The sequence below is a fragment of the Cnephaeus nilssonii genome (assembly GCF_951640355.1).
Source record: "Cnephaeus nilssonii genome assembly, chromosome: 1".
NCBI lineage: Eukaryota > Metazoa > Chordata > Mammalia > Chiroptera > Vespertilionidae > Cnephaeus > Cnephaeus nilssonii.
Genome location: NC_137072.1, coordinates 93,761,253 through 93,787,690, shown reverse-complemented (window position 1 = coordinate 93,787,690; position 26,438 = coordinate 93,761,253). Strand labels below are relative to the sequence as shown.

Below are 26,438 nucleotides of genomic sequence, written 5' to 3'. Positions count from 1 at the left end.
TTTAGGATTTTTAGAAATAACCCTGGTACATACAATTATAGATCTTTTTACATTTACTCAGTAAATTCATCAGAGAATATCTACTTGATGGCAGTTTATTAACCTAATTATTACTGTTTGTAAGTAACAAACATTGCATATCTCCATCTTTCTTTATATTCCATAATGCAAAATCCAGTATAATTATTTATATTTTCAGTACATGTATGTATTTATTTTATTGCTTTTATTGTTCTTATTGTTGTGCAGTTGATAATGCCATGGATTGTCTATTAGAATTATCTGCCACTGATACCAAGATAGAAGAATCGTCTTCAAAAAGCACCATTGCTTCTGAGAACCAAGTAAGTGCAGCAGTAAATGAAATAATGGAAAAGTGTCCGCCGGAAGAAGAAAGTGAAGATTCAAAAATGGATTCATTCTTTGACATGCAGTTAACAGAAGACTTGGATTCCTTGATACAGAATGCTTTTGAGAAATTGAACTCTTCTCCTGAAGACCAAGTATGCTCATTTTTGCCTTTGGAAGATGTTAATAGTTTTAGTGACCCAAGTGCATTCATAAATTCAGATTCAAGTAGTGTGACTCCCATTCTTTCTACACAAAATATGGATTTGAACAATGAAAATGTAGAGACTTCTGCCTCTACTTTAAGTTCAAACACCTTAACTTCACAGTCAGTTTCAAATGAGCCCGGAAGTTTTATAAAGCATGACACATTGGAAGATTCTCTTCTCAGTAGTTCTTTAAATGTAGCAGATGACACTGCGGTGGGTTGTAGCAGTAGCAATCAAAGAGAGAATGATCTTTTAGAATCTGAGTGTGTTGAGACTCAGTTCTCTCAAGCCCATGTAGATTTGGATGCCAATGAACCTCAGGCTCCTTTAAACTGTACTGTGCAAAATCCAGGGCTTGGTTTACTGGGTCCCGGTGGGAATCAGAAATCTACTTCTATCCCGGATATGTTTGTACCTTCTGAAGAATTCAATTTCAAGCCACACAAGCATAATGAATTGCCACCAAAGGGGAAGGATGTAAATTACTGTCCAATGCTTGCCCCGCTTCCTCTGTTGCTGCCTCCTCCACCTCCACCAATGTGGAATCCAATGATTCCTGCTTTTGACCTCTTTCAAGCAAACCATGGCTTTGTAGCTCCTGTTGTTACCACAGCTGCACACTGGAGACCTGTCAACTATACGTTTCCATCCCCAATTATTTCTCACCCTTCTCCAACAAAGATATGGAGAAATAAAGAGGGAACAAGTGCTTATCAAGTGCAAGAAACTCCAGTTTCTCAGGTTGTAAGAAAGAAGACATCTTATGTTGGACTAGTTCTTATTCTTCTCAGAGGGCTTCCAGGATCAGGAAAATCTTTTTTGGCAAGGTATGAGGCTTAATTGAATTTTAAGAACTCTAGTGCATGAACCTGAAGATTTGTAATTGAGTATGAACATGTGCTTTTGCTTAATAGAGATGTTTTGTAACCCCTAAAATGTTTCTTTTCTACTGATTTTTTTCTGACTTTTTGGCTGATTCCACTGTTTTCACCAGAATAGAAAAAAAAAGTGATTCCAAGATTGTGAGTTTGTGAAATCAACAGAAATAACTTTATGTGAAAGAAAACTAATTTGAGTGGGAGAAGGATGAGTTCATCTTCGATTAGAGAGTTAAAGAGCCATAATTGATTTGAATTCAAGGAAGTATTGAGTACAAGAATTCTAATGGTAATTGGAAATTTGGAATTGTAGCATTTTTCTAAATAATGCTTTTAGAAATGTGTGATTTGAAGGAAGAGAGCATAGGATGAGTCACTGATTTAATGACAACAATAAAACATTTTAAGCTAACATTAAGGATATTGAAATTATGCCAAAACCGGTTTGGCTCAGTGGGTAGAGCGTCGGCCTGCAGACTCAAGGGTCCCAGGTTCGATTCCGGTCAAGGGCATGTACCTTGGTTGCGGGCACATCCCCAATAGGGGGTGTGCAAGAGGCAGCTGATCGATGTTTCTCTCTCATCGATGTTTCTAACTCTCTATCCCTCTCTCTTCCTCTCTGTAAAAAATCAATAAAATATATAAAAAAAAAAGGATATTGAAATTAATTTTGATATTACATTTTATGAAAGAGATTGGAGTGAAAGATGGTAACTTAAAAGATAATAGAACTACCCTGGCCGGGTGGCTCAGTTGGAGTGTCGTCCCCATACACCAAAAAGGTTCGATTCCTGCTCAGGGCACATACCCAGGTTATGGGTTCGAATCCTTGTCAGGGCGTGTGCAGGAGGCACCCTATCTATGTTTCTCGCTCACATCTGTTTTTCTCACTTTCTCTTTCCTCTCTCCGAAATCAATAAAAACATATCCTTCTGTGAATATTTAAAAAAAATGGTAATAGAACTATGACACAGGTTAGATTTCAGGGGTCTTGGAGCAAGAGGCAGCTGCAGTTAGGAAATGGAGAGAGAAAGAAGCACTTTTCACAAAGTAGGAACTTACTAATATTCTTTTGCCTTTTAAAAAAGTTTTTATTTATTGATTTTTAGAGAGAGAGAGAGAGAGAAAGAGAAATGTTGATTTGTTGTTCCATTTATTTATGCATTCATTGGTTGATTCTTGTATGTTCCCTAAACTGGGGATCGAACCGCGACCTTGGTATATTGGGATGATGCTCTAACCAAATGAGCTATGTGGCCAGGGCTTAATATTTTTTTGAATGAGTAGAGAGTAATAACGGGGAAGTGCAGAGACATAGAGCGGAGTTTTCTCAGAGAAAATGGTCTACAGTATTAAATTAGTGTGTAAGCCCAAGGAAATAAGGGATAAAAAAGGCTTTTGGATTTATTGGAAAGAAGCTCATGAATGGCTATCTTAAAAACAATTTTGTTTCACTGTGAAGGTAGAGGACAAAAGGGTTAAGGAAGCATTGATGATAAAGCAGTTAAGGAAAGGAAAGAAGTTGGGTAGTAGTTGAATGGGGTCCTTAAAGTGTGGTGAAAATTTTTAAAGATAGCTGAAATTTGTGCATGTTTAAAGGGGAAGAAGTATTAGAGAAGGGAAGACTTAAGAGATGAAAGAGGATAAATGTCTCAGAAGGTGGTGAGATCAAGTGAGCATTCACTAGCATGAAAGTTCCATATGTTTTTATCTTTTTTGTTCACTTATGTATGCTTAGCACTTAGTAGATGCTAATTAAAATTAAAAGACATTTTGGCTTTGCATATACTGTACTTACACATATTTTAGAGGAGAGAATAGTGATATTTTCACTGGATTTTATTTGTTTAGTTTTTGCATGTATTTAAATTATGTAGAAGATAAATTCCAAAATCTGGGAATAGAGATGTCAGAAACCCCTCCCAAATTTTTTTTAGCTTTCTACAATTGAACAGATTAAATTAGTTATCTATTAATGTTATATTTTTGGATGTTTTTGGCACACTGAATTTATAGAGATAATTTAGAAGAAAAATTAATGAAAATCCATTTATCATTTACAGGACTATGCAAGAAGATAATCCGAGTGGAGTCATTCTTAGTACTGATGATTATTTTTACATAAATGGACAGTACCAGTTTGATGTAAAGTACTTAGGAGAAGCACATGAATGGAATCAGAATCGTGGTAAGAATAGATATCAGAATCCAGATAATATTTAGAGTAGAAAAAATTCTCTTAGTATTTATATTTTGAGAGACATCCAACTTTTAAAAAGTTGTTAAACTTTAATTTATAACTAGATATATAACAATATAACTGTCACTATTTTTGTGTTCCATAAGAGGTAAAAGAGGTAGTCTTATCTCAAAACTTATGAAGATTAAATGAGTTAATTTTTATAAAATGCATAGAACATTGCATGGTATGTTTGTTTAATTTATTCAATGGGAATCTTGTCAGAAGTAAGTCAGATTTTCTGCTTGGGTCTCAGAATAGCTCAAGATGGTTACAGTTGTCTGCTATGCTCTGGTTCCTGTTCCTAAAATGGAATTTGCATTGTAAACCGCCAGTCTTTCCTAGGTTGGTTTAATTTTTATGGAGGATAGTGTAAGAGAAAAATGGCTATCCTCAAACTGAAACTGTGGGAGATTATAGGTAAAACTTTCATTTCTTTCTTAGTGCAGTGCAACTATCTATTCACTAAATATGGTTTATCATGAAATGGTTAGTTACATGATAGTTTAAATTTCATGTAGGAAATTTATATTAAATAATATAAACAACCCTGTTGGATGACTTGGTTGATTGGAGCATTGTCCAATACACCAGAAAAGTGGGTTTGATTCCTGATTGGGGCACACACCTAGGTTGTGGGTTCGATCCCTGGTTGGGGTGCTTATGGGAGGCAACCGATGGATGTTTCTCTCTCACATTGATGTTTCTCTTTCCCCCTTCCTTTCTCTCTAAAATCAATAAATATATCCTTGAGTGAGGATAAAAAAAAAAAGACAATATTTTACTTAGATTTTCTTTTATGATAAATGCACTATGAAGGAGATACTTGAGTTTACTATCTTCAGATGTTGTTAAATTTTTCTGTGCTTCTTGAACTAAATACAGGGATGGGCAAAAATAGTTTTACAGTTGTGAGTACACAGAACACAGTTTATTTTTGTATTATTATTAATATTGTATTATTTTCCATACAAACAACCGTGAACCTCATTTTGCTCCACCCTTTATTAAAGTGAGAATTTAGGAATATGAAAATGCCAACATAACTAGAAGTAAAGGAAACAGTATGATGTGGTGAAGAGCAGCCTTGGATTTGGCAGTACTAGTGTGATATTGTGGAAGTTATTTATGCTAAGTCCCACCTGTGTCTTCACCGGTAAATACCCAGGATTGTTGTAAAGGTTAGATGAGAATGAAAAATGCTTAAATTAATATGCAGGACTCTTTTTTAAACAACTTTATTGAGATATAATTCACATGGTTTTTAGTGTAGTCAGAGTTATACAGCCCTCACCACAATCAATTTTAGAACATTTTATCACTTTAAGAAGATCCTGTACCCATTGGCAGCCACTGCTCTTTTCTTTCTTTTTTAAAAAAAATATATTTTATTGATTTTTTACAGAGAGGAAGGGAGAGAGATAGAGAGCTCGAAACAGTGATGAGAGAGAAACATCAATCAGCTGCCTCGTACCCCCCCCCCCCCCCCCCACTGGGGATGTGCACGCAACCAAGGTACATGCCCTTAACTGGAATCGAACCTGGGACCCTTGAGTCTGCAGGCCGATGCTCTATCCACATAGCCAAACCGGTTAGGGCATGCTCTTTTCTTTCCAACCTCTCACAGCTATTTCTATAGGTTTGCTTGTTCAGGACATTTCATATAAATGGAATATCATATGACATGTGGTCTTTTGTGTCTGGCTTCTTTCAGTTAGCACAATTTGTTGTTGTTGTTAATCCTAACTGGAGGATATTTTATCCATTTTAGAGAGAGTAGAAGGGAGGGGAGATAAGAGAAAGGGAGAGGAAGAGAGAAAATGAGAGAAATATTCATGTGAGAGAGAGACACATTGATTGTTTGCCTCCTGCACAAGTCCCATCCGGACTGGGGATCCAATCTATCATCCAGGTAGGTATCCTTGTCTGGGAATGGAACTCACAACCCTTCAGTGTGCAGGCTGACATTCTAACCACTGAGCACACTATGAGGTCCAGTATAATGTTTTCAAGGTTCATTCCTTCTTATGGCTGAATAATATTCCATTGTATAGATATGGTACATTTTTTTTATTTATTCGTCAGTTGTTGAACATTTGGGTTGTTTCCACCTTTTGGCTATTATGAATAATGTTGCTGTAAACTTACATGTGTATATCTAACATTTTTAGGAACTGCCAAGCTGTTTTCCAAAGCAACTGCACAATTTTACATTCCCACTGTAGTAGTTTGTGAGGGTTCCAAATTTCCACATCAACACCAACACATTATTATCTTCTTTTTGATTATAGCTATCCTGGTGGCTATGAAGTGTTTGGTCATTGTGGTTTTGATTTGCATTTCCCCAGTGGCTGATGATGTGCTTATTGGCCATTTGTTTATCTGCTTTGAAGAGCTGTCTGTTCAAGTCTTTTGCATTTTTAAATTGGATTATCTGTCTTTTCATTATTGATTTGTAAGAAAGTATACAGAACTTTTTAACTTTGCAAATAATTTCCTTATAAGGCTTATTTATTATGGTTCATTATTAATTTCATGAGTCATGTAATTTCTTGGGGAAAAAAGTTGTTTTATAAGAAAATCATTTATACAACAGTGTATGATAATGTTTACTTTATTTCAAAGCTTTACATTTAGATTGTGTTTGTTTATATTTTTTGTTTTAAAACTTTGTTTTGGAATAATTTTAGATTTATGGAAAGATTGCAAAGGCAGTATATAGTTCCTATATGCATACCATTCACCCATTTTCTCCTAACGTTAACATCTTCTATAACCATGGTACCTTTCTCAAGACTAAGAAATTAACAGTGGTACTGAAAAGGGTTCCTGAACTCACTTGCAATGTGTGCGTGTGTGTGTGTGTACGTGTATGTATGTATGTGTATGTGTGTAGGCTTCCCTATACCAATAAGCAATTGTTGGATTCATCAGGATGTCCAAGAATTCATCTCAATTCTGACACTATTTACCCAGAGATAGACTCACATTCCATACGTACAAGACTGCCCTTCATTTTAAATGCCAGTTGAAAGCTTGGGTTGTTACCATGGGCTACAAATTGGAAGTTCCAGTGATCCCATCCTTAGGTTTGATTAATTTGCAAGAGTGTCTCACAGAACTCAGGAAAACCTGTTTGCTCGCAGGTATATCAATTTATTAAAAAAGGATATAACTCAGGAATAGCCAAGTGAAGAGATCCACTGAGCAAGGTATGGGGAAAAGGCATGGAGTGTCTATGCCGTGGAGTCCAGGCTCACCACTCTCCCAGTACCATTAGGTGCTCACCAACCTGGAAGTTCTACGAACAGCCCTTTTGGATTTTTATGGAGGCTCCGTTACATAGGCATGATTGATTAAATCATTGGCCACAGGTGGTTGAACTCAATCTTCATCTTCTCTCTCTAACCCCAAGGCTGTAAGTTCCAACCTTCTAAACACCAATTAGCTCCACTGAAAACCAGCCCCCATCCTTAGGTGTTTTTCAAAGTCACTGTATTAACATAACGTAAGAAACATCTTTAAGCTTTCATCACTTAGGAAATTCCAACAGTTTTGGGAGGTCTGTGCCAGAAACAGGATGAAGACCAAATATCTATTATATCATAATATCACAGGTACATTACTATTAAATAAAATCCATACTTTATTTGTACAAAAGTCTTTTTGTTTGAGAATCTTATCCAGGATACATTGTTGCTTTTAGTGTATTTTTTTTTTTTTAGTTTCATTTTTTAAAAAATAAATCTTTATTGTTCAGATTATTACAATTGTTCCTCTTTTTTCCCCCCATAGCTCCCCTCCACCAGGTTCCTACCCCACCCTCTGCCCTTACCCGCCCCCCCCACTATCCTCATCCATAGGTATACGCTTTTTGTTCAGTCTGTTCCCACACCCCCACTCCCCTTTTCCCCTGAGAATTGTCAGTCCACTCCCTTTCTATGCCCCTGATTCTATTATATTCACCAGTTAATACTGTTCATCAGATTTTTTATTCCCTTGGTTTTTAGATTCACTTATTGATAGATATGTATTTGTTGTTCATACTTTTTATCTTTATCTTTTTCTTCTTCCTCTTCTTAAAGAATACCTTTCAGCATTTCATATAATTCTGGTTTGGTGGTGATGAACTCCTTTAGCTTTTTCTTATCTGTGAAGCTCTTTATCTGACCTTCAATTCTGAATGATAGCTTTGCTGGATAGAGTAATCTTGGTTGTAGATTCTTGCTGTTCATCACTTTGAATATTTCTTGCCACTCCCTTCTGGCCTGCATAGTTTCTGTTGAGAAATCAGCTGACAATCGTATGGGTGCTCCCTTGTAGGTAACTAACTGTTTTTCTCTTGCTGCTTTTAATATTCTCTCTTTGTCTTTTGCTCTTGGCATTTTAATTATGATGTGTCTTGGTGTGGTCCTCTTTGGATTCCTTTTGTTTGGGGTTCTGTGTGCTTCCTGGACTTGTAAGTCTATTTCTTTCACCAGGTGGGGGAAGTTTTCTGTCACTATTTCTTCAACTAGGTTTTCAGTATCTTGCTCTCTCTCTTCTTCTGGGACCCCCATAATTCTGATGTTAGTACGCTTGAAGTTGTCCCAGAGGCTTCTTATACTATCTTCAACTTTTTGGATTCTTTTTTCTTTTTGTTTTTCCGGAGGAGTGTTTTTTGCTTGGTATTCCAAATCTTTGACTTGATTCTTGCGATCCTCTAGTCTGCTTTTAGGTCTCCGTATAATATATATATATATATATATATATATATATATATATATATTTTTTTTTTTTTTTTAAATACATTTTATTGATTTTTTTACAGAGAGGAAGGGATAGAGAGAGAGAGATAGAAACATCGATGAGAGAGAAACATCGATCAGCTGCCTCCTGCACACCCCCTACTGGGGATGTGCCTGCAACCAAGGTACATGCCCTTGAATGGAATCGAACCCGGGACCCTTCAGTCCACAGGCTGACGCTCTGTCCACTGAGCCAAACCGGTTTTGGCTGTATAATATTTTTTATTTCAGTCAGTGTATGCTTAATTTCTAGTTGATCCTTTTTCATATCCTCAAGGGTCTTGTTAAATGCTTTTAGTGTATTTTTAATGATAGCTTTTTAATTATGCTGCTAATACATGTGACACATGTAAAACTTAGATCATATAGTTTTTATTTAATAATTTTCTCTGATTATAACATTAGTGTTTATTATTCGATGTTTACCTGTATTTTAATTTTTTGTACATTCAAAAGTGATATTTAGAAGAAGAGTTATGAGTAAAATTAGCACATATCTGTGACTTTCAAATTATGAAAGCAAGATCAGATTTTTAAAATACCAAGTTCATACTTGATATTGTTATTAAAAATGATTTTCTGTTTATTTGTGTTTTTCAGCAAAAGAAGCATTTGAAAAGAAGGTATCTCCTATAATAATAGATAATACAAACCTACAGGCATGGGAAATGAAGCCATATGTTACTTTGGTTTGTACCTTATATTGTCATAAGTTTATAATAGTGGGTTTGAAATTATTGGGGATGTCACTTACATAAGTGAATCTTAAATAAAGCAGTCCATGGACTGTGTGTAACTAAGGTTTCTCTGGTCTTCAGCAAAATGAGGAAAACAGGAATTGTTTTTTTCATAAAGCTAAATTTTTTCCATTTTCAACTTCTGAGATTCAACTTTTATTAAATATATTTTTATTGATTTCAGAGGAAGGAAGAGGGTGAGAGAGATAGAAACATCAATGATGAGAGAATCATTGATTGGCTGGGCTGAAAATTCTATATCTTTCTTAACATTAATATTAAGGACCTTTCTCATTAATACATATGGAATTTAAAAAATTGTATATTTTCATTGTATGGTTATACACTCAGTTATTTAACTAGTTCCATAAGCTACTGTTCCATAAAACATATATATATGTTTCTTATTTTTTTTTGCTATTACAAATAATGGTGAACGGGATATCCTGTTGTATACATATCTTTACACTCTTATATAACTATCAATAGCATAAATTTCTGGAAGTTAATTGCTGGGTCAAAGAGATTGTGCATTTTACAATTTAACATGCTCATCAAGTGGGTTTGGCTCAGAGCGTTGGCCCCAGGACTGAAGAGTCCCAGGTTTGATTCTGGTCAAGGGCACATTCTTTGGTTGTAGGCTTGTTCCCTGGTCCTGGAGGCAACCAATGGATGTGTCTTTCTAACAGTGATGTTTCTCTCTCTGTCTCTTCCCCCTCCCTTCCACTCTCTAAAATTAATGGAGCCCTGTCCGGTTTGGCTCAGTGGATAGAGTGTCGGCCTGTGAACTGAAAGGTCCCCAGTTGATTCTGGTCAGGGGCACATGCCCGGGTTGTGGGCTCAATCCCTAGTAGGGGGGCGTGCAGGAGGCAGCCAATCAATGATTCTCTCTCATCATTGATGTTTCTATCTCTCTTTCCCTCTCCCTTTCTCTCTGAAATCAATACAAATATATTTTAAAAAAACCAGTGGAAAACTATCCTCAGGTGAGGATTAACAACCCCCCCCCCCCCCCCCAAGATTAGATAAGCTTTTGGGTTCTTTCAGTTTTAACATGCTATGAATTGGATACAATGAATTTAATTTCATAAATGTAATTATTTATAAAAGCTTTTTATCTTTTTTGTTTTCAGTCTCAAAAGCATAAATATAAAGTCCTTTTCCGGGAACCAGACACATGGTGGAAGTTCAGACCAAAGGAACTTGCAAGGTAAAACTTGGAGACTACTTAATATATTTTTTATTTCATGACAGAGATAGAAAATCTATTGAGATTTTTCTCCCTTATGAATAATGAATGAAACAAAATGGATTAGATTGCAGCTTAGCCATTTAAAAATTGATAACAAATTTTGTATAACAAAGAACATATAGGCTTTTTATTCAGTTTATGAAGAGTTTGCATCTTTTTGTTCCTACAATTGAGTTAATTAATAGAAAAATTCCAGTTGTCCGTATATAGGCAATACTTTAATACTTACTAATAATATGATGTCATTATCTGAAACTAGAACAGATGCTAAGGTTTGGCATATTGAACCTTGTGCTACTGGGGGGAACAAATTATTGTAGCTGCCTAGTGACTTAGAATACTGCAAGGAAGTGAGGAGACATAGATGAAAAGGTAGCAAATGCCCAGCTGTTCAGTTGTGCAGGTATTTCACCTCCTCCCTTCTTTGGTTGTTTGACTTGAATAAAAATGTTACTCAGGACAAGGACAGACAATGTATTTTTCTTTGTGCTCTATACTTCCTCAGATAGCCCTAACTTAATTTGGTCAGGCTCTCTTGGCAATTTTAACTAATTCCGATACTAACTAAAGGACAACCTAATTTTAGTGTATTCACAATGTTGAGCAACTATTCAAAAAGAAACCCCGAACCTGCTATCAGTCACTTCCAAATCCCTCCTCCCTTTGGTAGCCACTAATCGGTTTTTCTTTCTCTGTGGATTTGTCTATTCTGGATTTTGCATATAAATGGAATCCTACAATATGTGGCCTTTTGTATCTGGCATCTTTCACTTAGTTTAATGGTTCAAGGTTCATCCATGTAGAATGGACCAGTACTTTATTTCTTTTTATTCTTTTGATACATTATCTGTATAAATGAGTGAGATTAACCTACAGATTTTTCTTCCTTGCCCTCCCTTGCCTGGCTTTGGTATCATAATTTTAGGTTCATAAAATTAGTTGGGAAGTATTTCTTCTTTTTTCTCTTTTATGAGTTTATGTAAGTTTGAATATTTGATAGAATTTACTTACGAAACTATCTGGATCTGGTGTTTTCTTTCTGAGAAGGTTCAGTTGAAATTTTTCCATTACACCAAAGTTTTCAAATTTATTAAGACTTTATTAAAATAATTACCTTACCATTTAATCTCTGCTGTATCTATACTTAAGTTTCCCTTTTCATCTTAATATGTTTATGTGTATCTTCCTTCTTTTTTCTTGATTATTCTCACCAGAGATCAGACTTTATTAGCCTTTTCAAATAACTCTGCTTGATTGATCTATTATGAGTTGTTTTATATTTAATTTTTTATATTTCTGCTTCTCTTTTATTCTATCTTTTTAAAAAATTTATTTTTCTTTGTGTTTTCTTTTATTTTAAAAAATCTTTACTTTAAAGTTTAGGTCACTTTGTAATATAATTTGGTGCTATAAATTTCACTGGGTACTATGTTAGCTGCTCCCAGAATTTTAATATATAATACATTCTTTTTATCATTTGTTTTGTAATTTACATTATGACTAATTTTATTCTTTAGCCCCTGGGTTATTTAGAACTATGCTTTTAAATTTCTGAACAGATGGTTTTTAAATTTATCTTTAAAAAAATTGGTTTTTAACTTCAGTAGGTAAGATTATACAGTTTGTGTGATACCAATTACCTGATATTTTAAAAAATGTATTTATGGTCTAGTTCATTGTCAGTTTTTAAATAAATGTTTCATATTTGCTTGATAAGAATGTATACTGGTTATGGTGTGTTAATATATTATTATTCTGTTCACATCTTCCATAGCTTTATTTTTATTTTTAAAAATTTTGCTTGATGGATTAATGTGAGGAAATCTCTGTGAGAGGTGTGTTGAAATCTCTCTGTATTGTGTTGAATATGTTAGTTTCTCCTTATAACTTTGCCTATTTTCACTCTATATATTCTGAGGATGTATTTTGAAGTGTATAGAAGCTTAAGATTTTTATATACCTCTGATTCATTGAATATTTTATCTTTGTCTAGCGATTTTCTCTTTTTCTTAATATTAATTTTTGTTACAAAATCTAATTTGTCTTAAGAATTTCACCAGCTTCCTTTTTGTTATATTTGAGTGTTATTTCTTTTTCTATACTTTAATTTTCAACCTTTCAGTATCTTTGTGTTTAGGTGTATTTCTTGGAACCAGTATGGTTGGGTTTTTAATAAATTCACTCTGTTTAGCTTTGGCTTTTAATTGATTAAGCTTAGTTCTTTTATGGTTATTTTGGTTTTTCATATAATTGGTCTTGCTTCTTACTGTCTCTGCTTTCTATTTACCTCACCTTTTCTGTGATTGTTTTATCTTCTATCACAGAAAATTATATATTTGAAAAAATTTTCCTATCATGCTTATTTTTTTATTGAATGCAAATTCTCTTATGCAGTTTTTTCTTGTATGCTAATTTGGAAATTTCATGTACTTTTTTATTTTTCTAGTGTTACATTAAAAATTTTATCATGCAAATTTTAAAGTTGAAGCATTTCCTTAGCTTTACTCCTCTAAATATTTTAACTCTAATACACTTACATGCTGTGAATACCTCTCTTCCAATTTACATGCTGAGATTATCCAGAATGTACAGATACTGTTTGTTTTTACTCATGGAGTTATCACTTTGTGCTTAATTTTTCTTTCACTATAGATCTTTCATCTGGAAATTTCCTTTTGCCTGACATTGATCTTTTAGGATTTTCTTTACACTATAGGCCTGCTTTATGTCACACTTTTTTTTTTAAAAAATAATCTGAAAATCCTATTATTGTCTTCATTCTTTTAAAGTACTTTTGCTAAGTATAAATTCTAGATGGACAGTTTCTGTTATTGAAGATAACATTTAACTCTCTGACTTCCATTTTTGTTGTAAAGTTAGTTGTAATTTTAATTTCTTTGTAGGTGACTTTTTTGTTTTTAATTTCTGGTTGCTTTTGATATCATCTCTTTATCTTTGAATGACCATTTTGGTACTCTGTTTCTAGTTGTGGATTTCTTATTATTTATCTTTTATGGGATTTGTTGGGCTTCTGAGATCACAGGCTTGATTTTTTTCATCAGTTCTGGAAAATTCGAAGCCGTTTTTCTTTAAATCACTTCTGTCCCATGTACTCTCATTTCTCTTTCTGGGACATGGATTAAACATATACTATAGACCTTTTTGCTCTGTCCTTAATATCTATGTCTCTTAATTTTCCTTTCATATTTTCTCTGTGCTTCTCTGTGATCTGAAACCAGACAAGATCGAGGTAGGTAAATACGAAAGCCAGATTTGCCAGGTGGCAAATGCTAATATTAGCCCGGGATCCAGACCCTCAGCCTTGGACCCAACCTTAGACAGGAGAGATGCAAGTAAGATGCTTCCTTTAAGTAAGACTAAAGCATACTGTCCTGGAAGATGCAAATTCAGATGCTGTATGAATGAAAGCACTCCCAGTTTAAGCCCTAAAGATCCCAATATGTTAGGTTCCATTTAAATATAAGCTCATATACAAAAACACACAAAGAAATAAATTATCATGAGTGAAGTCACAACTATAACAAACTTCATATTTGGACATCTGAGATTTTAAGTATTAGGAATTTTTTTTCTTTGTTTGAACTTAAAATGTATTAAAATGTATGTTTGCTTTAATTTTGTTAGGTTTCAGTTTTTTGCAGCAGGAGGGTCCTTTAGAACATCTAGTCTGGAATTTTTTTTACTCACTATTTAATAGTAATTAAAACCTTGAAATGATGGTCATATTCTTATGAGATTTTTTTTAAGAGCTTGAGAATAACTTCTTTTAAAGTTATTAGGATCTGTGCATTTTTTTCCCAAGTTGATAAAGGATATTTGGAAAAAGATTAAATGGAATGATTAAGAAAATGATAATTTAAGACATCCTGAATAAAATGAAAATTAGATTAAAATAGTATATATTATTTTCATAATCAGCTTTGTAATTTTTATGCATTATAAATATACTAGAGGCCAATTGCACGATATTCGTGCAAGAATAGGCCCCTTCCTTCACTCCCAGCCAACCAGGAACCGGCATGTCCCTGCTCCCGAGTGCCTGGGAGCTGGCACGTCCCCACTCCCCAGCCGCCTGGGAGCCGGCAAGTCACTGCTCCCCGGCCTCCTGGGAGCCAGCATGTCCCCGCTCCCCAGCCGCCCAGGAGCCGGCATGTCCCCACTCCTCAGCCGCCTGGGAGCCGGCACATCCCCGCTTCCCGGCCGCCCAGGAGCCGGCACGTCCCCACTCTCCGGCTGCCCCGGAGTCAGCAAGTCCCTGCTCCCCGGCTGCCTGGGAGCTGGCATGTCCCCATTCCCCGGCCGCCCAGAGCCAGCAAGTCCCTGCTCCCCGCTCCGGGCTGCCCGGAGCCGGCACGTCCTCACTTCTGTCTGAAGCACCACTCGAGTAGCTCCCTCCGCCGCCCCCCTTCCCCTCATAGCAGGCTTCACTCCGCTCTGCACCTGTGTATGCAAATTAACTGCCATCTTTGTTGGGTTAATTTGCATACTCTCATTGGCTGTGGGTGTAGTGAAGGTATAGTCAATTAGCATTTTTCTCTTTTATTAGGTAAGATTTTTTTTTAATGACATTATTTGTTCTGATTGTTTTAAAAGCTTAATTTCCCATGTCCTTATCTTTTTCTCCTCTGGATTTTTTAGGCGTAATATTCATGGGGTAAGCAAAGAAAAAATAACAAGAATGTTGGAACACTATCAACGTTTTGTTTCAGTGCCAATAATCATGAGTTCTTCAGTGCCAGAAAAAATTGAACGTGTTGAGTTATGTGCATATTCTTTTGAGGACCGAAGTTCTAGGTAGGTTCAAGTCCCTATGAACAAATTTTCAATTTAAAACATAATTTTAAAAAAATTATATTGTGAAATCACTGGCTTGTGAAATAACTGCCAGATAACTTGTATAGCTTATATATATTTTTACCTGAAGCAAGATCTATATGATTAGCAGGGAAAGTAAAAGTTTGAGTGATGATGTGAGAATTTTTTCATTGTCTGGGGGTTTTGTGGGGCCATGTTTATACTCTGAATATTCCTGTCTTCATTATGTAACTTCCTGCTATCCTAATCTTTATCTGTTACCTTATCTCCTCGTTGTTATTATTTGTATACTAGAGGCCCGGTGCACGAAATTCATGCATGGGTAGGGTCCCTAGGCCTGGTGGGCGATAAGGGCTGATCGAGGCCTTTTGGCTGTTGGCCGGGGCCTTCCTTCCAACTGCTGTCTGGGGCCTCCCTTCCCTGGCTGCTGGCTGGGGCCTTCCTTCATTCCACGCTGCACCCTTGTGGTCAGTGTACGTCATAGCGAGCGATCGAACTCCCGGTCTCCTGGTCGAACTCCCGAGGGGACACTTTGCGTATTAGCCTTTTATATTCTATATAATAAAAGGGTAATATGCAAATAGACTGAGCGGCAGAACAACCGAACAACCAATCAAAGCGTAACATGGTAATGATATGCTAAGGATGCTCAACCGCTTGCTATGACATGCAGTGACCACCACGGGGCAGACAGTTGACAGGTGGACCAGTTGCTATGACGTGCACTGACCACCAGGGGGAAGATGCTCCAACAGGTAGGTTAACTTGCTGCTGGGGTCTGGCTGATCGGGACTGAGTGACATGGGCCAGACATGCCCTGGAGCTCTCCCACGGTTCCTCCCCAGCCCAATTTTGGGTTCCTCAGCCTGGCCTACGCCCTCTCGCAATCCAGGACCCCTCGGGGGAATGTCAGAGAGCCGGTTTCAGCCCAATCCCTCAGGCCACTCCCCTTGGGAGGGCGCCAGACTCAGGGCTCATGGCCCTTGGGAGGGCGCCAGACTCAGCCCTCTCGATTGGGACTGATTGGGCGAGAGCCTGCAACAGGTACAGTGGGGCCAGGATGAGCTGGAGTGGCAGGTAGGAGTTGCAGGAGGCATTGGACTGCGGGTTTTGGCCAATCCCTGCAGGCCACCCAGAGGGACCCCACCACTGCATGAATTAGTGCACCAGGCCTCTGGTGTATAGATAATTATATATAGTTTTCTTAGATATTAGTAAAATAATGCTGTCATGCTAGTATAGTAAAAATTAAATTAAAAAAATACATATATTTATTGATTTCAGAGAGAAAGGAAGAAAGAGATAGAAACATGATGAAAGAGAGTCATGAGAATCATTGATTGGCTGCCTAATGCACACCCCTTATTGGGGATTGAGCCCACAACCCAGGCTTGTGCCCTTGACTGGAATCGAACCTGGGTCCCTTCAGTCCCCAGGCTGATGCTCTATCCACTGAGCGAAACTGGCTAGGGCGTAAAAATTAATTATTAATGGTATAATTTTACTAAGTAATGCAAATTATAAACCTTTTTAATTATTGATTTTAGAGAGGAAAGAAGGGGGGGAGAGAGAGAGAGAGACAGACAGACAGACAGACATTGATGTAAGATACATCTATCACTTGCCTCTCATATGGACTCTGACTGGATAGCAAACCCACAACCTAGGTGTGTGTTCTGACTGGGAATCAATCCTATGACCTGGTGCATGAGACGATGCTCCAACCAACTGAGCCTGGGCCAAGTCATAGCCTTTGGAAGTTTGTAATCCAGGATAGTACTGATTCTGTGAAAAATGTAAGACACATAAACAATTGATTAAATGAGTAAAGAAGAACTTTAAATATATATAGAGGTCTGAATTGTCCATATTTTATGATGGTAATGGATGGAGAGGTTCTATTAAAAAGAAGTTGGTAGTTGGGAAGGGAAAATTCATAAATTCCTTTTCATTGAGGTGTTGCAAAATGGTGAAGAACATGGATTCTTGAGCCTTATTTCCTGGCTTCCACCCCAAGTTTTATAATATGTAACTATACAGTCTCTCCATTCTTCAGTTCTTCATTTCTAAAATGGTAAAACAACACTTTCCTCATAGGATTTCATAAGGATTATTAATTAACACTTGTAAAGGACTTAGATTAGAATAGCATCTGGCATATAGAAACTCAAATCTAGATGTGATTTTAGTAGGAAGGCTTTATGGGAGTGGTGAGACTTTGAGAGCTCCTGGAGTAAAGAAAGTAAGGAAGGTTGACAAATTGATAAGGAAAGATTAGGCAAAAGTGCTCTTTGGGTCTGAAGTTAACATTAAGGATGGTTTAAAAAAATCTCCACTGAGAGCTCTCTTCCCTATTTCTCATTTCTTTTAACTGTGCAAATCATGTTGGTTCACTCTCTGTGATTTGTAAATGAAACTTAAACATTTTCCTCTGTAGCAAATGACAGGTAGGTGATATGGAGGCAGACCTAGTTTCACATTGTTAAGCTTAGGTAGGAAAAAAACCAGGGAGGTGTGCCCTTTTCTGGGAACACATTTAGAAACACAACTTCAATATTTATGCATAATAAACAACTTAAAATCTCATATTATTCTATTCAAAAAAAGTTTTAGTGCTTCCTAGATGCCAAGCATTTTGCTAGGTTGGGGTTACAACAAAGGGATTTGTTCATAGTGTATTACGGAAAGACCAATATTAGCTTTTATAATTTTAATGTATTATATTTCTAGAACTTTTAGACTAAATGTTACGTGTCTTTTCAGTTGAATGCTTTTTAAATTTAAGTCACAATGTTAATAGTAACATTAAGAGGCTTCCTTATAACACCTTAAAAAAAAATCTTACAGCCCAAGAGACAATGAAGACATTACCTCTGAAAAAGAAGAAAATGTCTTATCCTCATCTCTGAAGCACATAGAGTTAATTGAAGAGAAGCAACTTGAAGTGACCAAAGAAGCTGTGTTACCTGAGAAGGTCACATGTCTCCCTAGTGCAGATGTAAACAAAGGAAGTGGTATGAATCCTAACATTCAGAGTGCTTTGATTCAGGAAGTTCCAGACACGTATTTTTTTGATTCTGAAAGCAAAGTAGGAGTAACAGACAAAAGTGAAAAAGAAGAGCAAGTAGAAATGGCTTCTGAAAAAGAATATAGTAAAACCGATACAGATAGTTTTGTAGAGAGATTGTCACAAAGTATTAGCTATGGTGAAGATAATCAAGAAGACTGTGATCTTTCAAATACTGTATCACTTCAGAATGAAAATTCTTCACCTGGTGAAATATTGGGAGAAAGAACAACGGTAAAGAAAAAAGCCGTTGGAAAACAAAAAAGCAAATCAACTTCAGAAAAGTTTCCGAGACATGAGCTATCAAATTTTGTTGGTGATTGGCCAGTTGATAAAACGATTGGTCAGAGGACAAAAAGGAACCGAAAAATGGAAAAGGCTTCATCTGTACAAAATGACAAAAAGGATAATTGTCCTCCATCATGCAAAGTATTAGATAATGGTCTGTCTGTGAATATGGGTAACACCCAGCAACCAGGATGTCCACATGAAAGTGTAGAGGATGACAAGAAGTCACAATGTGATGATGCTTCAGAAGCTTTTAGTAGCTGTCACTATGATGCTTACAAAAATACTGAAAAAAACTCATTCAACATTGTGGGCGACTGGCCTTCATCTGATTCTTTAGCTCAGAGAGAGCACAGATCAAGAACGCCAAAGGCAGCTTTAAATGAACCCATCCTAGAATTTGCAACTAATGACATTATGAGTGAAATATCCTCATACACAGCACATGAGGCCTGTTGGGGCACAAGCCCTGAAGAACTAAAAACGTTGGGTAGTGCTATTCTAGGAAGTTCTGAAATGCTATCTAGTGAAATGACCTGTGAGAATAAGATTTGTCCAAATAAAATGATTCATGGGCAACACACATTGTCTCTTACTTTTACCAATAGTGTTCCAACTATTCCTGGTGTAGTAGGAGCACAGACTTTAGCTGAATTTCCAGAGGGAAAGCCTAAAGAAGTCCCTGGAATAGAAGTAGGCATGTGTACCCAGACCGAACCACAGGATTTTGCTCTCTTATGGAAAATAGAAAAGAATAAAATTAGTGTTTCAGATTCTGTGAGAGTATTAACAGGAAGATTAGATGGATTTAAACCAAAAGCTTTCAATATTAACACAAACTTAGATGTTCAAGAAACAATTCCCTATCGGGTAATGCATGATAAAAGCACGTTTGTTGAAGAAAGTGAGCTTACCAGTGCTGATGAATCTGAAAATCTTAATATTCTTTGTAAACTATTTGGATCTTTTTCATTAGAAGCCCTAAAAGACTTATATGAGAGGTGTAACAAAGATATTATTTGGGCCACAAGCCTTTTGTTGGACTCTGAAACTAAATTATGTGAGGATACTGAATTTGAGAATATCCAAAAATCATATGAAGAAACACAAATTGGGCCATTTTCTCTAGGATTTAATTTGAAGGAAATTATTAGCCAAAGAGGAACCTTGGAAGATTATAATTCTGTGCCAGAATTTAGCCATGAGATTGATATCACTGACATGAATGCACAGTCTACCTGTGATTCAGAAAAGGGAAACTCGGTGCAGGCAGAAATAAGAGCTACAACTACTGAAAAACCTGGATTAATAAGTCTATTTCCTAATGTCACCATGGATCTAAAGAATACTAATGAAGTACTTCCTAATAGTCAGGCAGAACTTCCAGTTGAACATAATATTAACCAGTCTTTTTCAGGTGCTGTAAAAGCTACTCCTGCTCAAGATTGGAGTGAAATGGAGAAGACTCTAGAAGTTACAGATATTGGAGGCAGTATGCATTCTTCTTTGGATTTGTCTGATATTTTAAACTCTGTATCGAGCACTTCAAATCTTGAGTTAAATGAAGAAATTTATTTTCCTGATTCTTGTGAAATAAAAAAACATGAAAATCTTCCAAAGGACTATATGAAATTTCCAAACACAGAAGAATGTATGAATGAAGATGAACAGGAAATGGAAAAAATTCTAATGACAGGGAGTACTTTGCCAGCTGGAGTTAGTGAGGAGGATAAAACTGAGATGTTGAATCCCGCACCAGTGATGACCAAATCTCTTACCATAGACTGTCTGGAATTGGCATTACCCCCTGAACTGGCTTTTCAGCTCAATGAATTATTCGGCCCTGTTGGTATTGATTCAGGTAAGGAAAAAGTAAATTAGCTGTATGTGTGTCTTTATGTGAATAGAATATAGAGAGTTCTATTTCAATTTAAAAACTATCTCATATGTTAATTGAAATATAAAAGTAATTTGTGTTGTCTACCTTATTTTCTTTTATTTGTGAGAGGAAGGGAGAGAGAGAGAGAGAGACAGACAGACAGACAGACAGACAGATAGACAGACATCGATGTGAGAGAAATATTGCTAGTTTGCCTCCTGTATGTGCCCTGACTGGGGATTGAACCCGCAACCTGGGTATGTGCCCTGACCAGGAATCAAACCTGCTACCCTTTGGTGCACAGGATGATGCTCAACCAACTGAGCCACACCGGCCAGGGCAGTCTACCTTCTTTTTGACACTGTATTTGTAGAGGATTTTAAAAAATGTAATTTGAAGAAATAGTATTTATACAGAGTTTGTATTTATCCCATGCATATATTTGAAAGTTTTCTCTGATACTTACTGCATACTTATTTACACAAATGAACCTTTATTAACCCTTAGATGGTACTCTAGATACATATAAGGCAAGATTAATTTCTTAGAACACGCTTATTGAAAAGTCTCAACTAATGGAAATGAATAAATAAATTTTAGACTAATGGACATGAATAACTTAAATATATGAAGTATTGTATAATTGCAGCAGCCAAGAAATGTGAAAACAATGACATTAAATAAACAAAAATATTCCAAGAGAACTAGAAACATAGGTTAATAATTAATGACACAAATTAGTATTATGATACATAAAGTGGTTGAGTATGTGTTCTGCAAATATATGAGTAATGATTATAATTTTCTTTTTTCTCTTTATAAGGGTCTCTAACAGTTGAGGATTGTGTGGTTCACATAGATCTTAATCTGGCTAAAGTGATTCATGAGAAATGGAAAGAATCTGTAATGGTTGGTAGGCTTCTTCTTCTTTTTTTTTTAAATCCTCACCTGTGGATATATATAAATATATATTGATTTTAGAGAGGATGGGAGAGTGAGAGAAATAGTCATATGAGAGAGAAACATTGATCCGTTACCTTTCCCCTCCGTCTTACCCCTTATGTACCCCAAGCTGGGATCAAGCCCACAACCTAGTTATGTGCCCTGACCAGGATTTGAGCCTGCAACCTTTTGGTGTATGGGATGACACTCCAACCAACTGAGCCACCTGACCAGGGATGTAGTCTTACTTTATTTTTATTTTTTTAAAAATATATTTTTTAAAAATATATTTTATTGATTTTTTACAGAGAGGAAGAGAGAGGGATAGAGAGTTAGAAACATCGATGAGAGAGAAACATTGATCAGCTGCCTCCTGCACACCCCCTACTGGGGATGTGCCGGCAACCAAGGTACATGCCCCTGACCGGAATCGAACCCAGGACCCTTGAGTCCGCAGGCCGACGCTCTATCCACTGAGCCAAACCGGTTTCGGCTATTTTTATTTTTTTAAATATATTTTTATTGATTTCAGAGAGGAAGGGAGAGGGAGAAAGAGATAGAAACATAAATGATGAGAGAGAATCATTGATTGTCTGCCTGCTGCATGCCCCCCACTGGGGATCAAGCCCGTAACCCAGGCATGTGCCCTTGACCGGAATCAAACCCGGGACCCTTCAGTCTGTAGGCCAATGCTCTATCTACTGAGCCAAAGTGGCTAGGGCTGTAGGCTTATTTTTATAGAGCGCTCCTTTTGTATTCATTTTGTCACATTTGCTTTTCTTTTGTTTTTTCTCTCTTTTTAAAAAAATACATATTTTATTGATTTTTTTACAGAGAGGAAGGGAGAGGGATAGAAAGTTAGAAACATCGATGAGAGAGAAACATCGATCAGCTGCCTCCTGCACACCCCCCACTGGGGATGTGCCCACAATCAAGGTGTACATGCCCTTGACCGGAATCGAACTCGGGACCCTTCAGTCCGCAGGCTGACGCTCTATCCACTGAGCCAAACTGGTTTCGGCCACATTTGCTTATCAATATAATCTGTTATATGGAAGAGTTCTGTTGAACTTCGACTTTGAAAGAGAATAAACTTTTATAATTTAAAAGATTACTGATTCCTCCCGCCCCCCAGTATTTTAGATTATTTCTAGACTAGCTAAATTATGTAATTAATGATGAAGCTCAATATGTTGATTTTTTCTTTTTAAGGGAAAAAGTCATAGTTTTTACTTCCTAAATTAAAGACTTGCAGTACTGACTGAGTAAATACAGCATAAGAGCTCTATAAGTGGAAAAAATATATAGATGTAGTCATACTTTATAATTTTATTTACCTAATTTTATTGTATATTAGAGGCCCGGTGTACGAAAATTTGTGCACTTGGGGGGGGTCCCTTAGCCTGGCCTGCACCCTCTCACAGTCCAGGACCCCTTGGGGGTGTCCACCTGCTGGCTTAGGTTTGCTCCCTGGGGGAATTGGGCCTAAGCTGGCAGTCAGACATCCCTCTGGCAGCCTGGGAGCCCTCGGGGGATGTCCGACTGCGGCTTAGGCCCACTCCCCACGGGAAGCGGGTCTAAGCCATTAGTCGGACATCCTTAGCACTGCCATGAGGCGAGACAGGCTCCCGCCACTGCCGCTGCACTGGCCAGCCATGAGCCAGCTTCTGGCTGAGCAGCACTCCTCCTGTGGAAGTGCACTGACCACCAGGGGGCAGCTCCTGCATTGAGCGTCTGCCTCCTGGTGGTCAGTACGCGTCATAGCGACTGGTTGTACCCGGTCGTTCTGCCATTGGGTTCAATTTGCATATTACCCTTTTATTATATATGATTTAGATTTTAGCAAGAACAATTAACAATTTTATAAGGAGAGATTATTTCTAGAGAAAAATGATATATTTTTTTTTCTAGTGCACCTTCCTTTGCCAATCCCCTGTTCTGTATTTGTGTTTAGGAGCGACAAAGACAAGAAGAGGTATCCTGTGGCAAGTTAATGGGAGGTAAAAGCACTTAAATTTTACTTCTAATGATCTTGTCTTGTCATTGAAACTTGGTGTGTGTGTGTGTGTGTGTGTGTGTGTGTGTGTGTGTGTGTATGAATTTTAACTCATTTTAAGCATACTTTTATAATATGTTACCCAAGATTTTGGATTTGCAAATAAAAGTTCTTTAAAAATTGTTTTATTTTGTTTTCATAATGAAGAAAACACACACCCTATAGTACAATTTAGCTTTCATGAGTGCTATGAAATTTGTAAGATTTTCTCTAATATATATAGTCAAGGTGTTTCCTGTTAAGATTTGCTCTGAATGAAAGAAAACTGTTCTGGTTTGAGAGCAATAAAAGTATTCATGTGTTTGATTGAGAGCATCGTTGAAATATTGCCTATTAAAATTTTTTCTTGATGTTACTATTATTTGAGCACAAAAGTCAGCTTGCTCTTTTAGGTACATCTGCCAAATTGAAAATATTTGATTCTATACTTCTCTTCGATAGCATTGTCCTCAGTGATTAGTGCAGGTTGGCAGACCTGTTAATAAGGGTCTTCCTTTTGTGTATGAGTTCCTCCATATACTTGTTTTGTTCACTCCACACTGGGACCGCAGGTTAAAGATTCTTAGGATGTGCTTGTGTTGTAGCTTTAAGAGCTAAAGCTGTTTGAGAACTAGAGGTGCCCAAAGGGTATCAAGAGTTGTATGAATGACAGTATTGACTGTTTTTTTTCACTCTCCAGGAAAGCAAAGTTGCTATCCCTTAGAAATGCTGACATTACACATTTTTGTGAACTTCTTAGGATGTTCAGTTCCTTTCTTTTGTTGAATGTTGAATATCATTTGCTCAATATTTATTGGGTGCCTCCAGTGGATTGGTTACAGATTTGCCCAAATATTGATGTTTCAGTCCTTGGAGTGACTAGACAGAACTGACCAGAGCTGCTCTCGGTGGTCACTTTGAGTTGGCTGCAACTTCCTGTGTTTACTGTTGTATATGTCACTATTTTCTGTGTGTCGATGTGGCATGGAAAAGAGTGGAAAGTGTTGAGTTGATTTTTAGTGATACCTAGTCATGGCTCATTTGAAATATTCCTACATTTACACATGTCATTTCTTGCTTGCAGTAATATGAAGATGTATTTTGAAACTTCAGAGTTGCTTTATATTTAAAAGCTAAAAGTAAAAAAAAATGTTTCCCTCTCTGAGGTAAATGTAATAGTGTATAATGTTTAATTTGTATGTTTTTTGTTGAGGGTCTGACACTATTTATACTGTTTTTGTAGATCCTTCCCTGGTTGGGCATATTGGTCTTGATAATACTGAACAAAAATCATCTCAAAGAACAGGCAAAAAATTACTGAAGACTTTAGCAGCATCTGAAATGGCAGCCTTACAGGATCATTGGAATACTCAAACTAAAAAAGTATCACTCAGAGAAATAATGTCAGAAGAAATTGCCTTACAGGAAAAACATGATTTGGTATGAGTTAGTATAAATATTAAGCTTTTGTCTCTGACTCTATGTTGATCATGTATGTTTACTTTGTAATTTTCATTTGATTATATATTTCCTAGTCTGGAATCTGTATTTAATTTGACTGCCCTTAATGTTTAAATTGAAAAATGTTTTAAACATAGTTGAAAACAGGAGTTTTTTACTTCTGGGAAATTAGCTGATATTCTACATCAATAAACCAATCTGTATTAAATTATGTTGCTTTAGATTTAATTTTTCAGGCGATTGAGCTGCATATTTCTTCGCTTTTTAACATTTATGCAATTTTTAAATTCTAGAAACATGAATGAGATCTTTTATCTATATATATAAAAGCCTTTTCGACCATTTGACCGGTAGCTATGGTGCGCACTGACCACCAGGGTGCAGATGCTCAACTCAGGAGCTGCTGAGCTGCGGTGACTTGGCAGCTGCGGTTCTCGGGAGACGCACCCAGAACCAGAGAGGAGGGAGCCCGATTCTGGGGTGTGTCACCCGAGAACCACCCTCTCGCAATCTGGGACCCCTCGGGAAATGTTGGAGAGCCGTTTTCGGCCCGATCCCTGCAGGCCAGGCCAAAGGACCCTCCCATGCACTAGTCCTCTAGTTTAAAGATAATTTCATTCATAAATTAGTAATAAGAAACGTCTGTCTGGCTTTTAAAGAAATATCCACCTTTGGAACAAAATTTTTTAGAGAATGTTTTAGAAATTTAACAATTTGAATTAAAAATTTAAGTACCCTCATCTAACTTTTCAATTAAACAAATTCAAACAGAAACTTCATTTCATTTTGAACTTTGTTTTTGTTCCTTATTCAGTGTATCTAATTATATGAAACTATAAGTGAATTTTGTTTCCTTTGTGTTGTTCTTAGCCTTTTTTGGAATTCTGAAAATTAGTATTAGACAATTTCAAAATCAGAAGAGGAAAGACCCTAAAAGTCATTTAGTCCCATTTTCAAGGAAAAAAATAACTCTTAGCTGGTGATCTTAACACTTTTATTTTCTTTCTTATTCATTTGACTGTTCAAAGGAACACCTTTATATTTGGTTGAAATACATAGAATTGGGGCATAATGGGGTTCCTTTACCTTTATGTTTATTTTCTCTAATTAGGTTGTTAATTAAATTGGAAATGTGCTAGCATTCCCATCTTTGCATGTTTATATAATCCAAGAAACAGTCTCTTCAGTAGGATCTTATAATTTAGTGTTTTTTCATATATCATAGTTTATTTATGTAATAAATTAGATAGACTTTTTTAAAAAACAGGGAAGCCTAGAACTTACGCCCAAATGGTGTGATACTTTTTGTTGAAATACAATTTTCCACTGCTAAAACTTGTTTTTACGGTTGTAACCTGCCTTTTAATCTCTCAATATAATAGTGACCAATTGAACATCTTTGACTTCCCAACTTAATGCACTGTTTTTCCTATCAGTAATTTTTGCTTGTCTTGTCTGGGTTGTGTAATAGAAACTATAT

General features: G+C 36.5%; 1 protein-coding gene across 7 annotated transcripts in view; it reads left to right on the top strand.

Annotated features, from left to right (window-relative positions):
- The window catches only part of N4BP2 (NEDD4 binding protein 2), a 77,809-nt gene that overhangs the window by 26,194 nt on the left and 25,177 nt on the right, over positions 1-26,438 (top strand). For 6 of the 7 annotated variants that reach the window (XM_079774981.1, XM_079774980.1, XM_079774984.1 and 3 more), the window contains 9 exons: positions 250-1,384; positions 3,499-3,623; positions 9,062-9,150; positions 10,332-10,408; positions 15,110-15,265; positions 18,134-20,502; positions 21,344-21,429; positions 23,417-23,462; positions 24,741-24,937. In XM_079774981.1, the coding sequence (XP_079631107.1) occupies positions 250-1,384; positions 3,499-3,623; positions 9,062-9,150; positions 10,332-10,408; positions 15,110-15,265; positions 18,134-20,502; positions 21,344-21,429; positions 23,417-23,462; positions 24,741-24,937 (4,280 nt within the window). Of the gene's footprint in view, positions 1-249; positions 1,385-3,498; positions 3,624-9,061; positions 9,151-10,331; positions 10,409-15,109; positions 15,266-18,133; positions 20,503-21,343; positions 21,434-23,416; positions 23,463-24,740; positions 24,938-26,438 lie in introns of those variants that run through there. The other variant, XM_079774986.1, reaches the window with a different exon arrangement.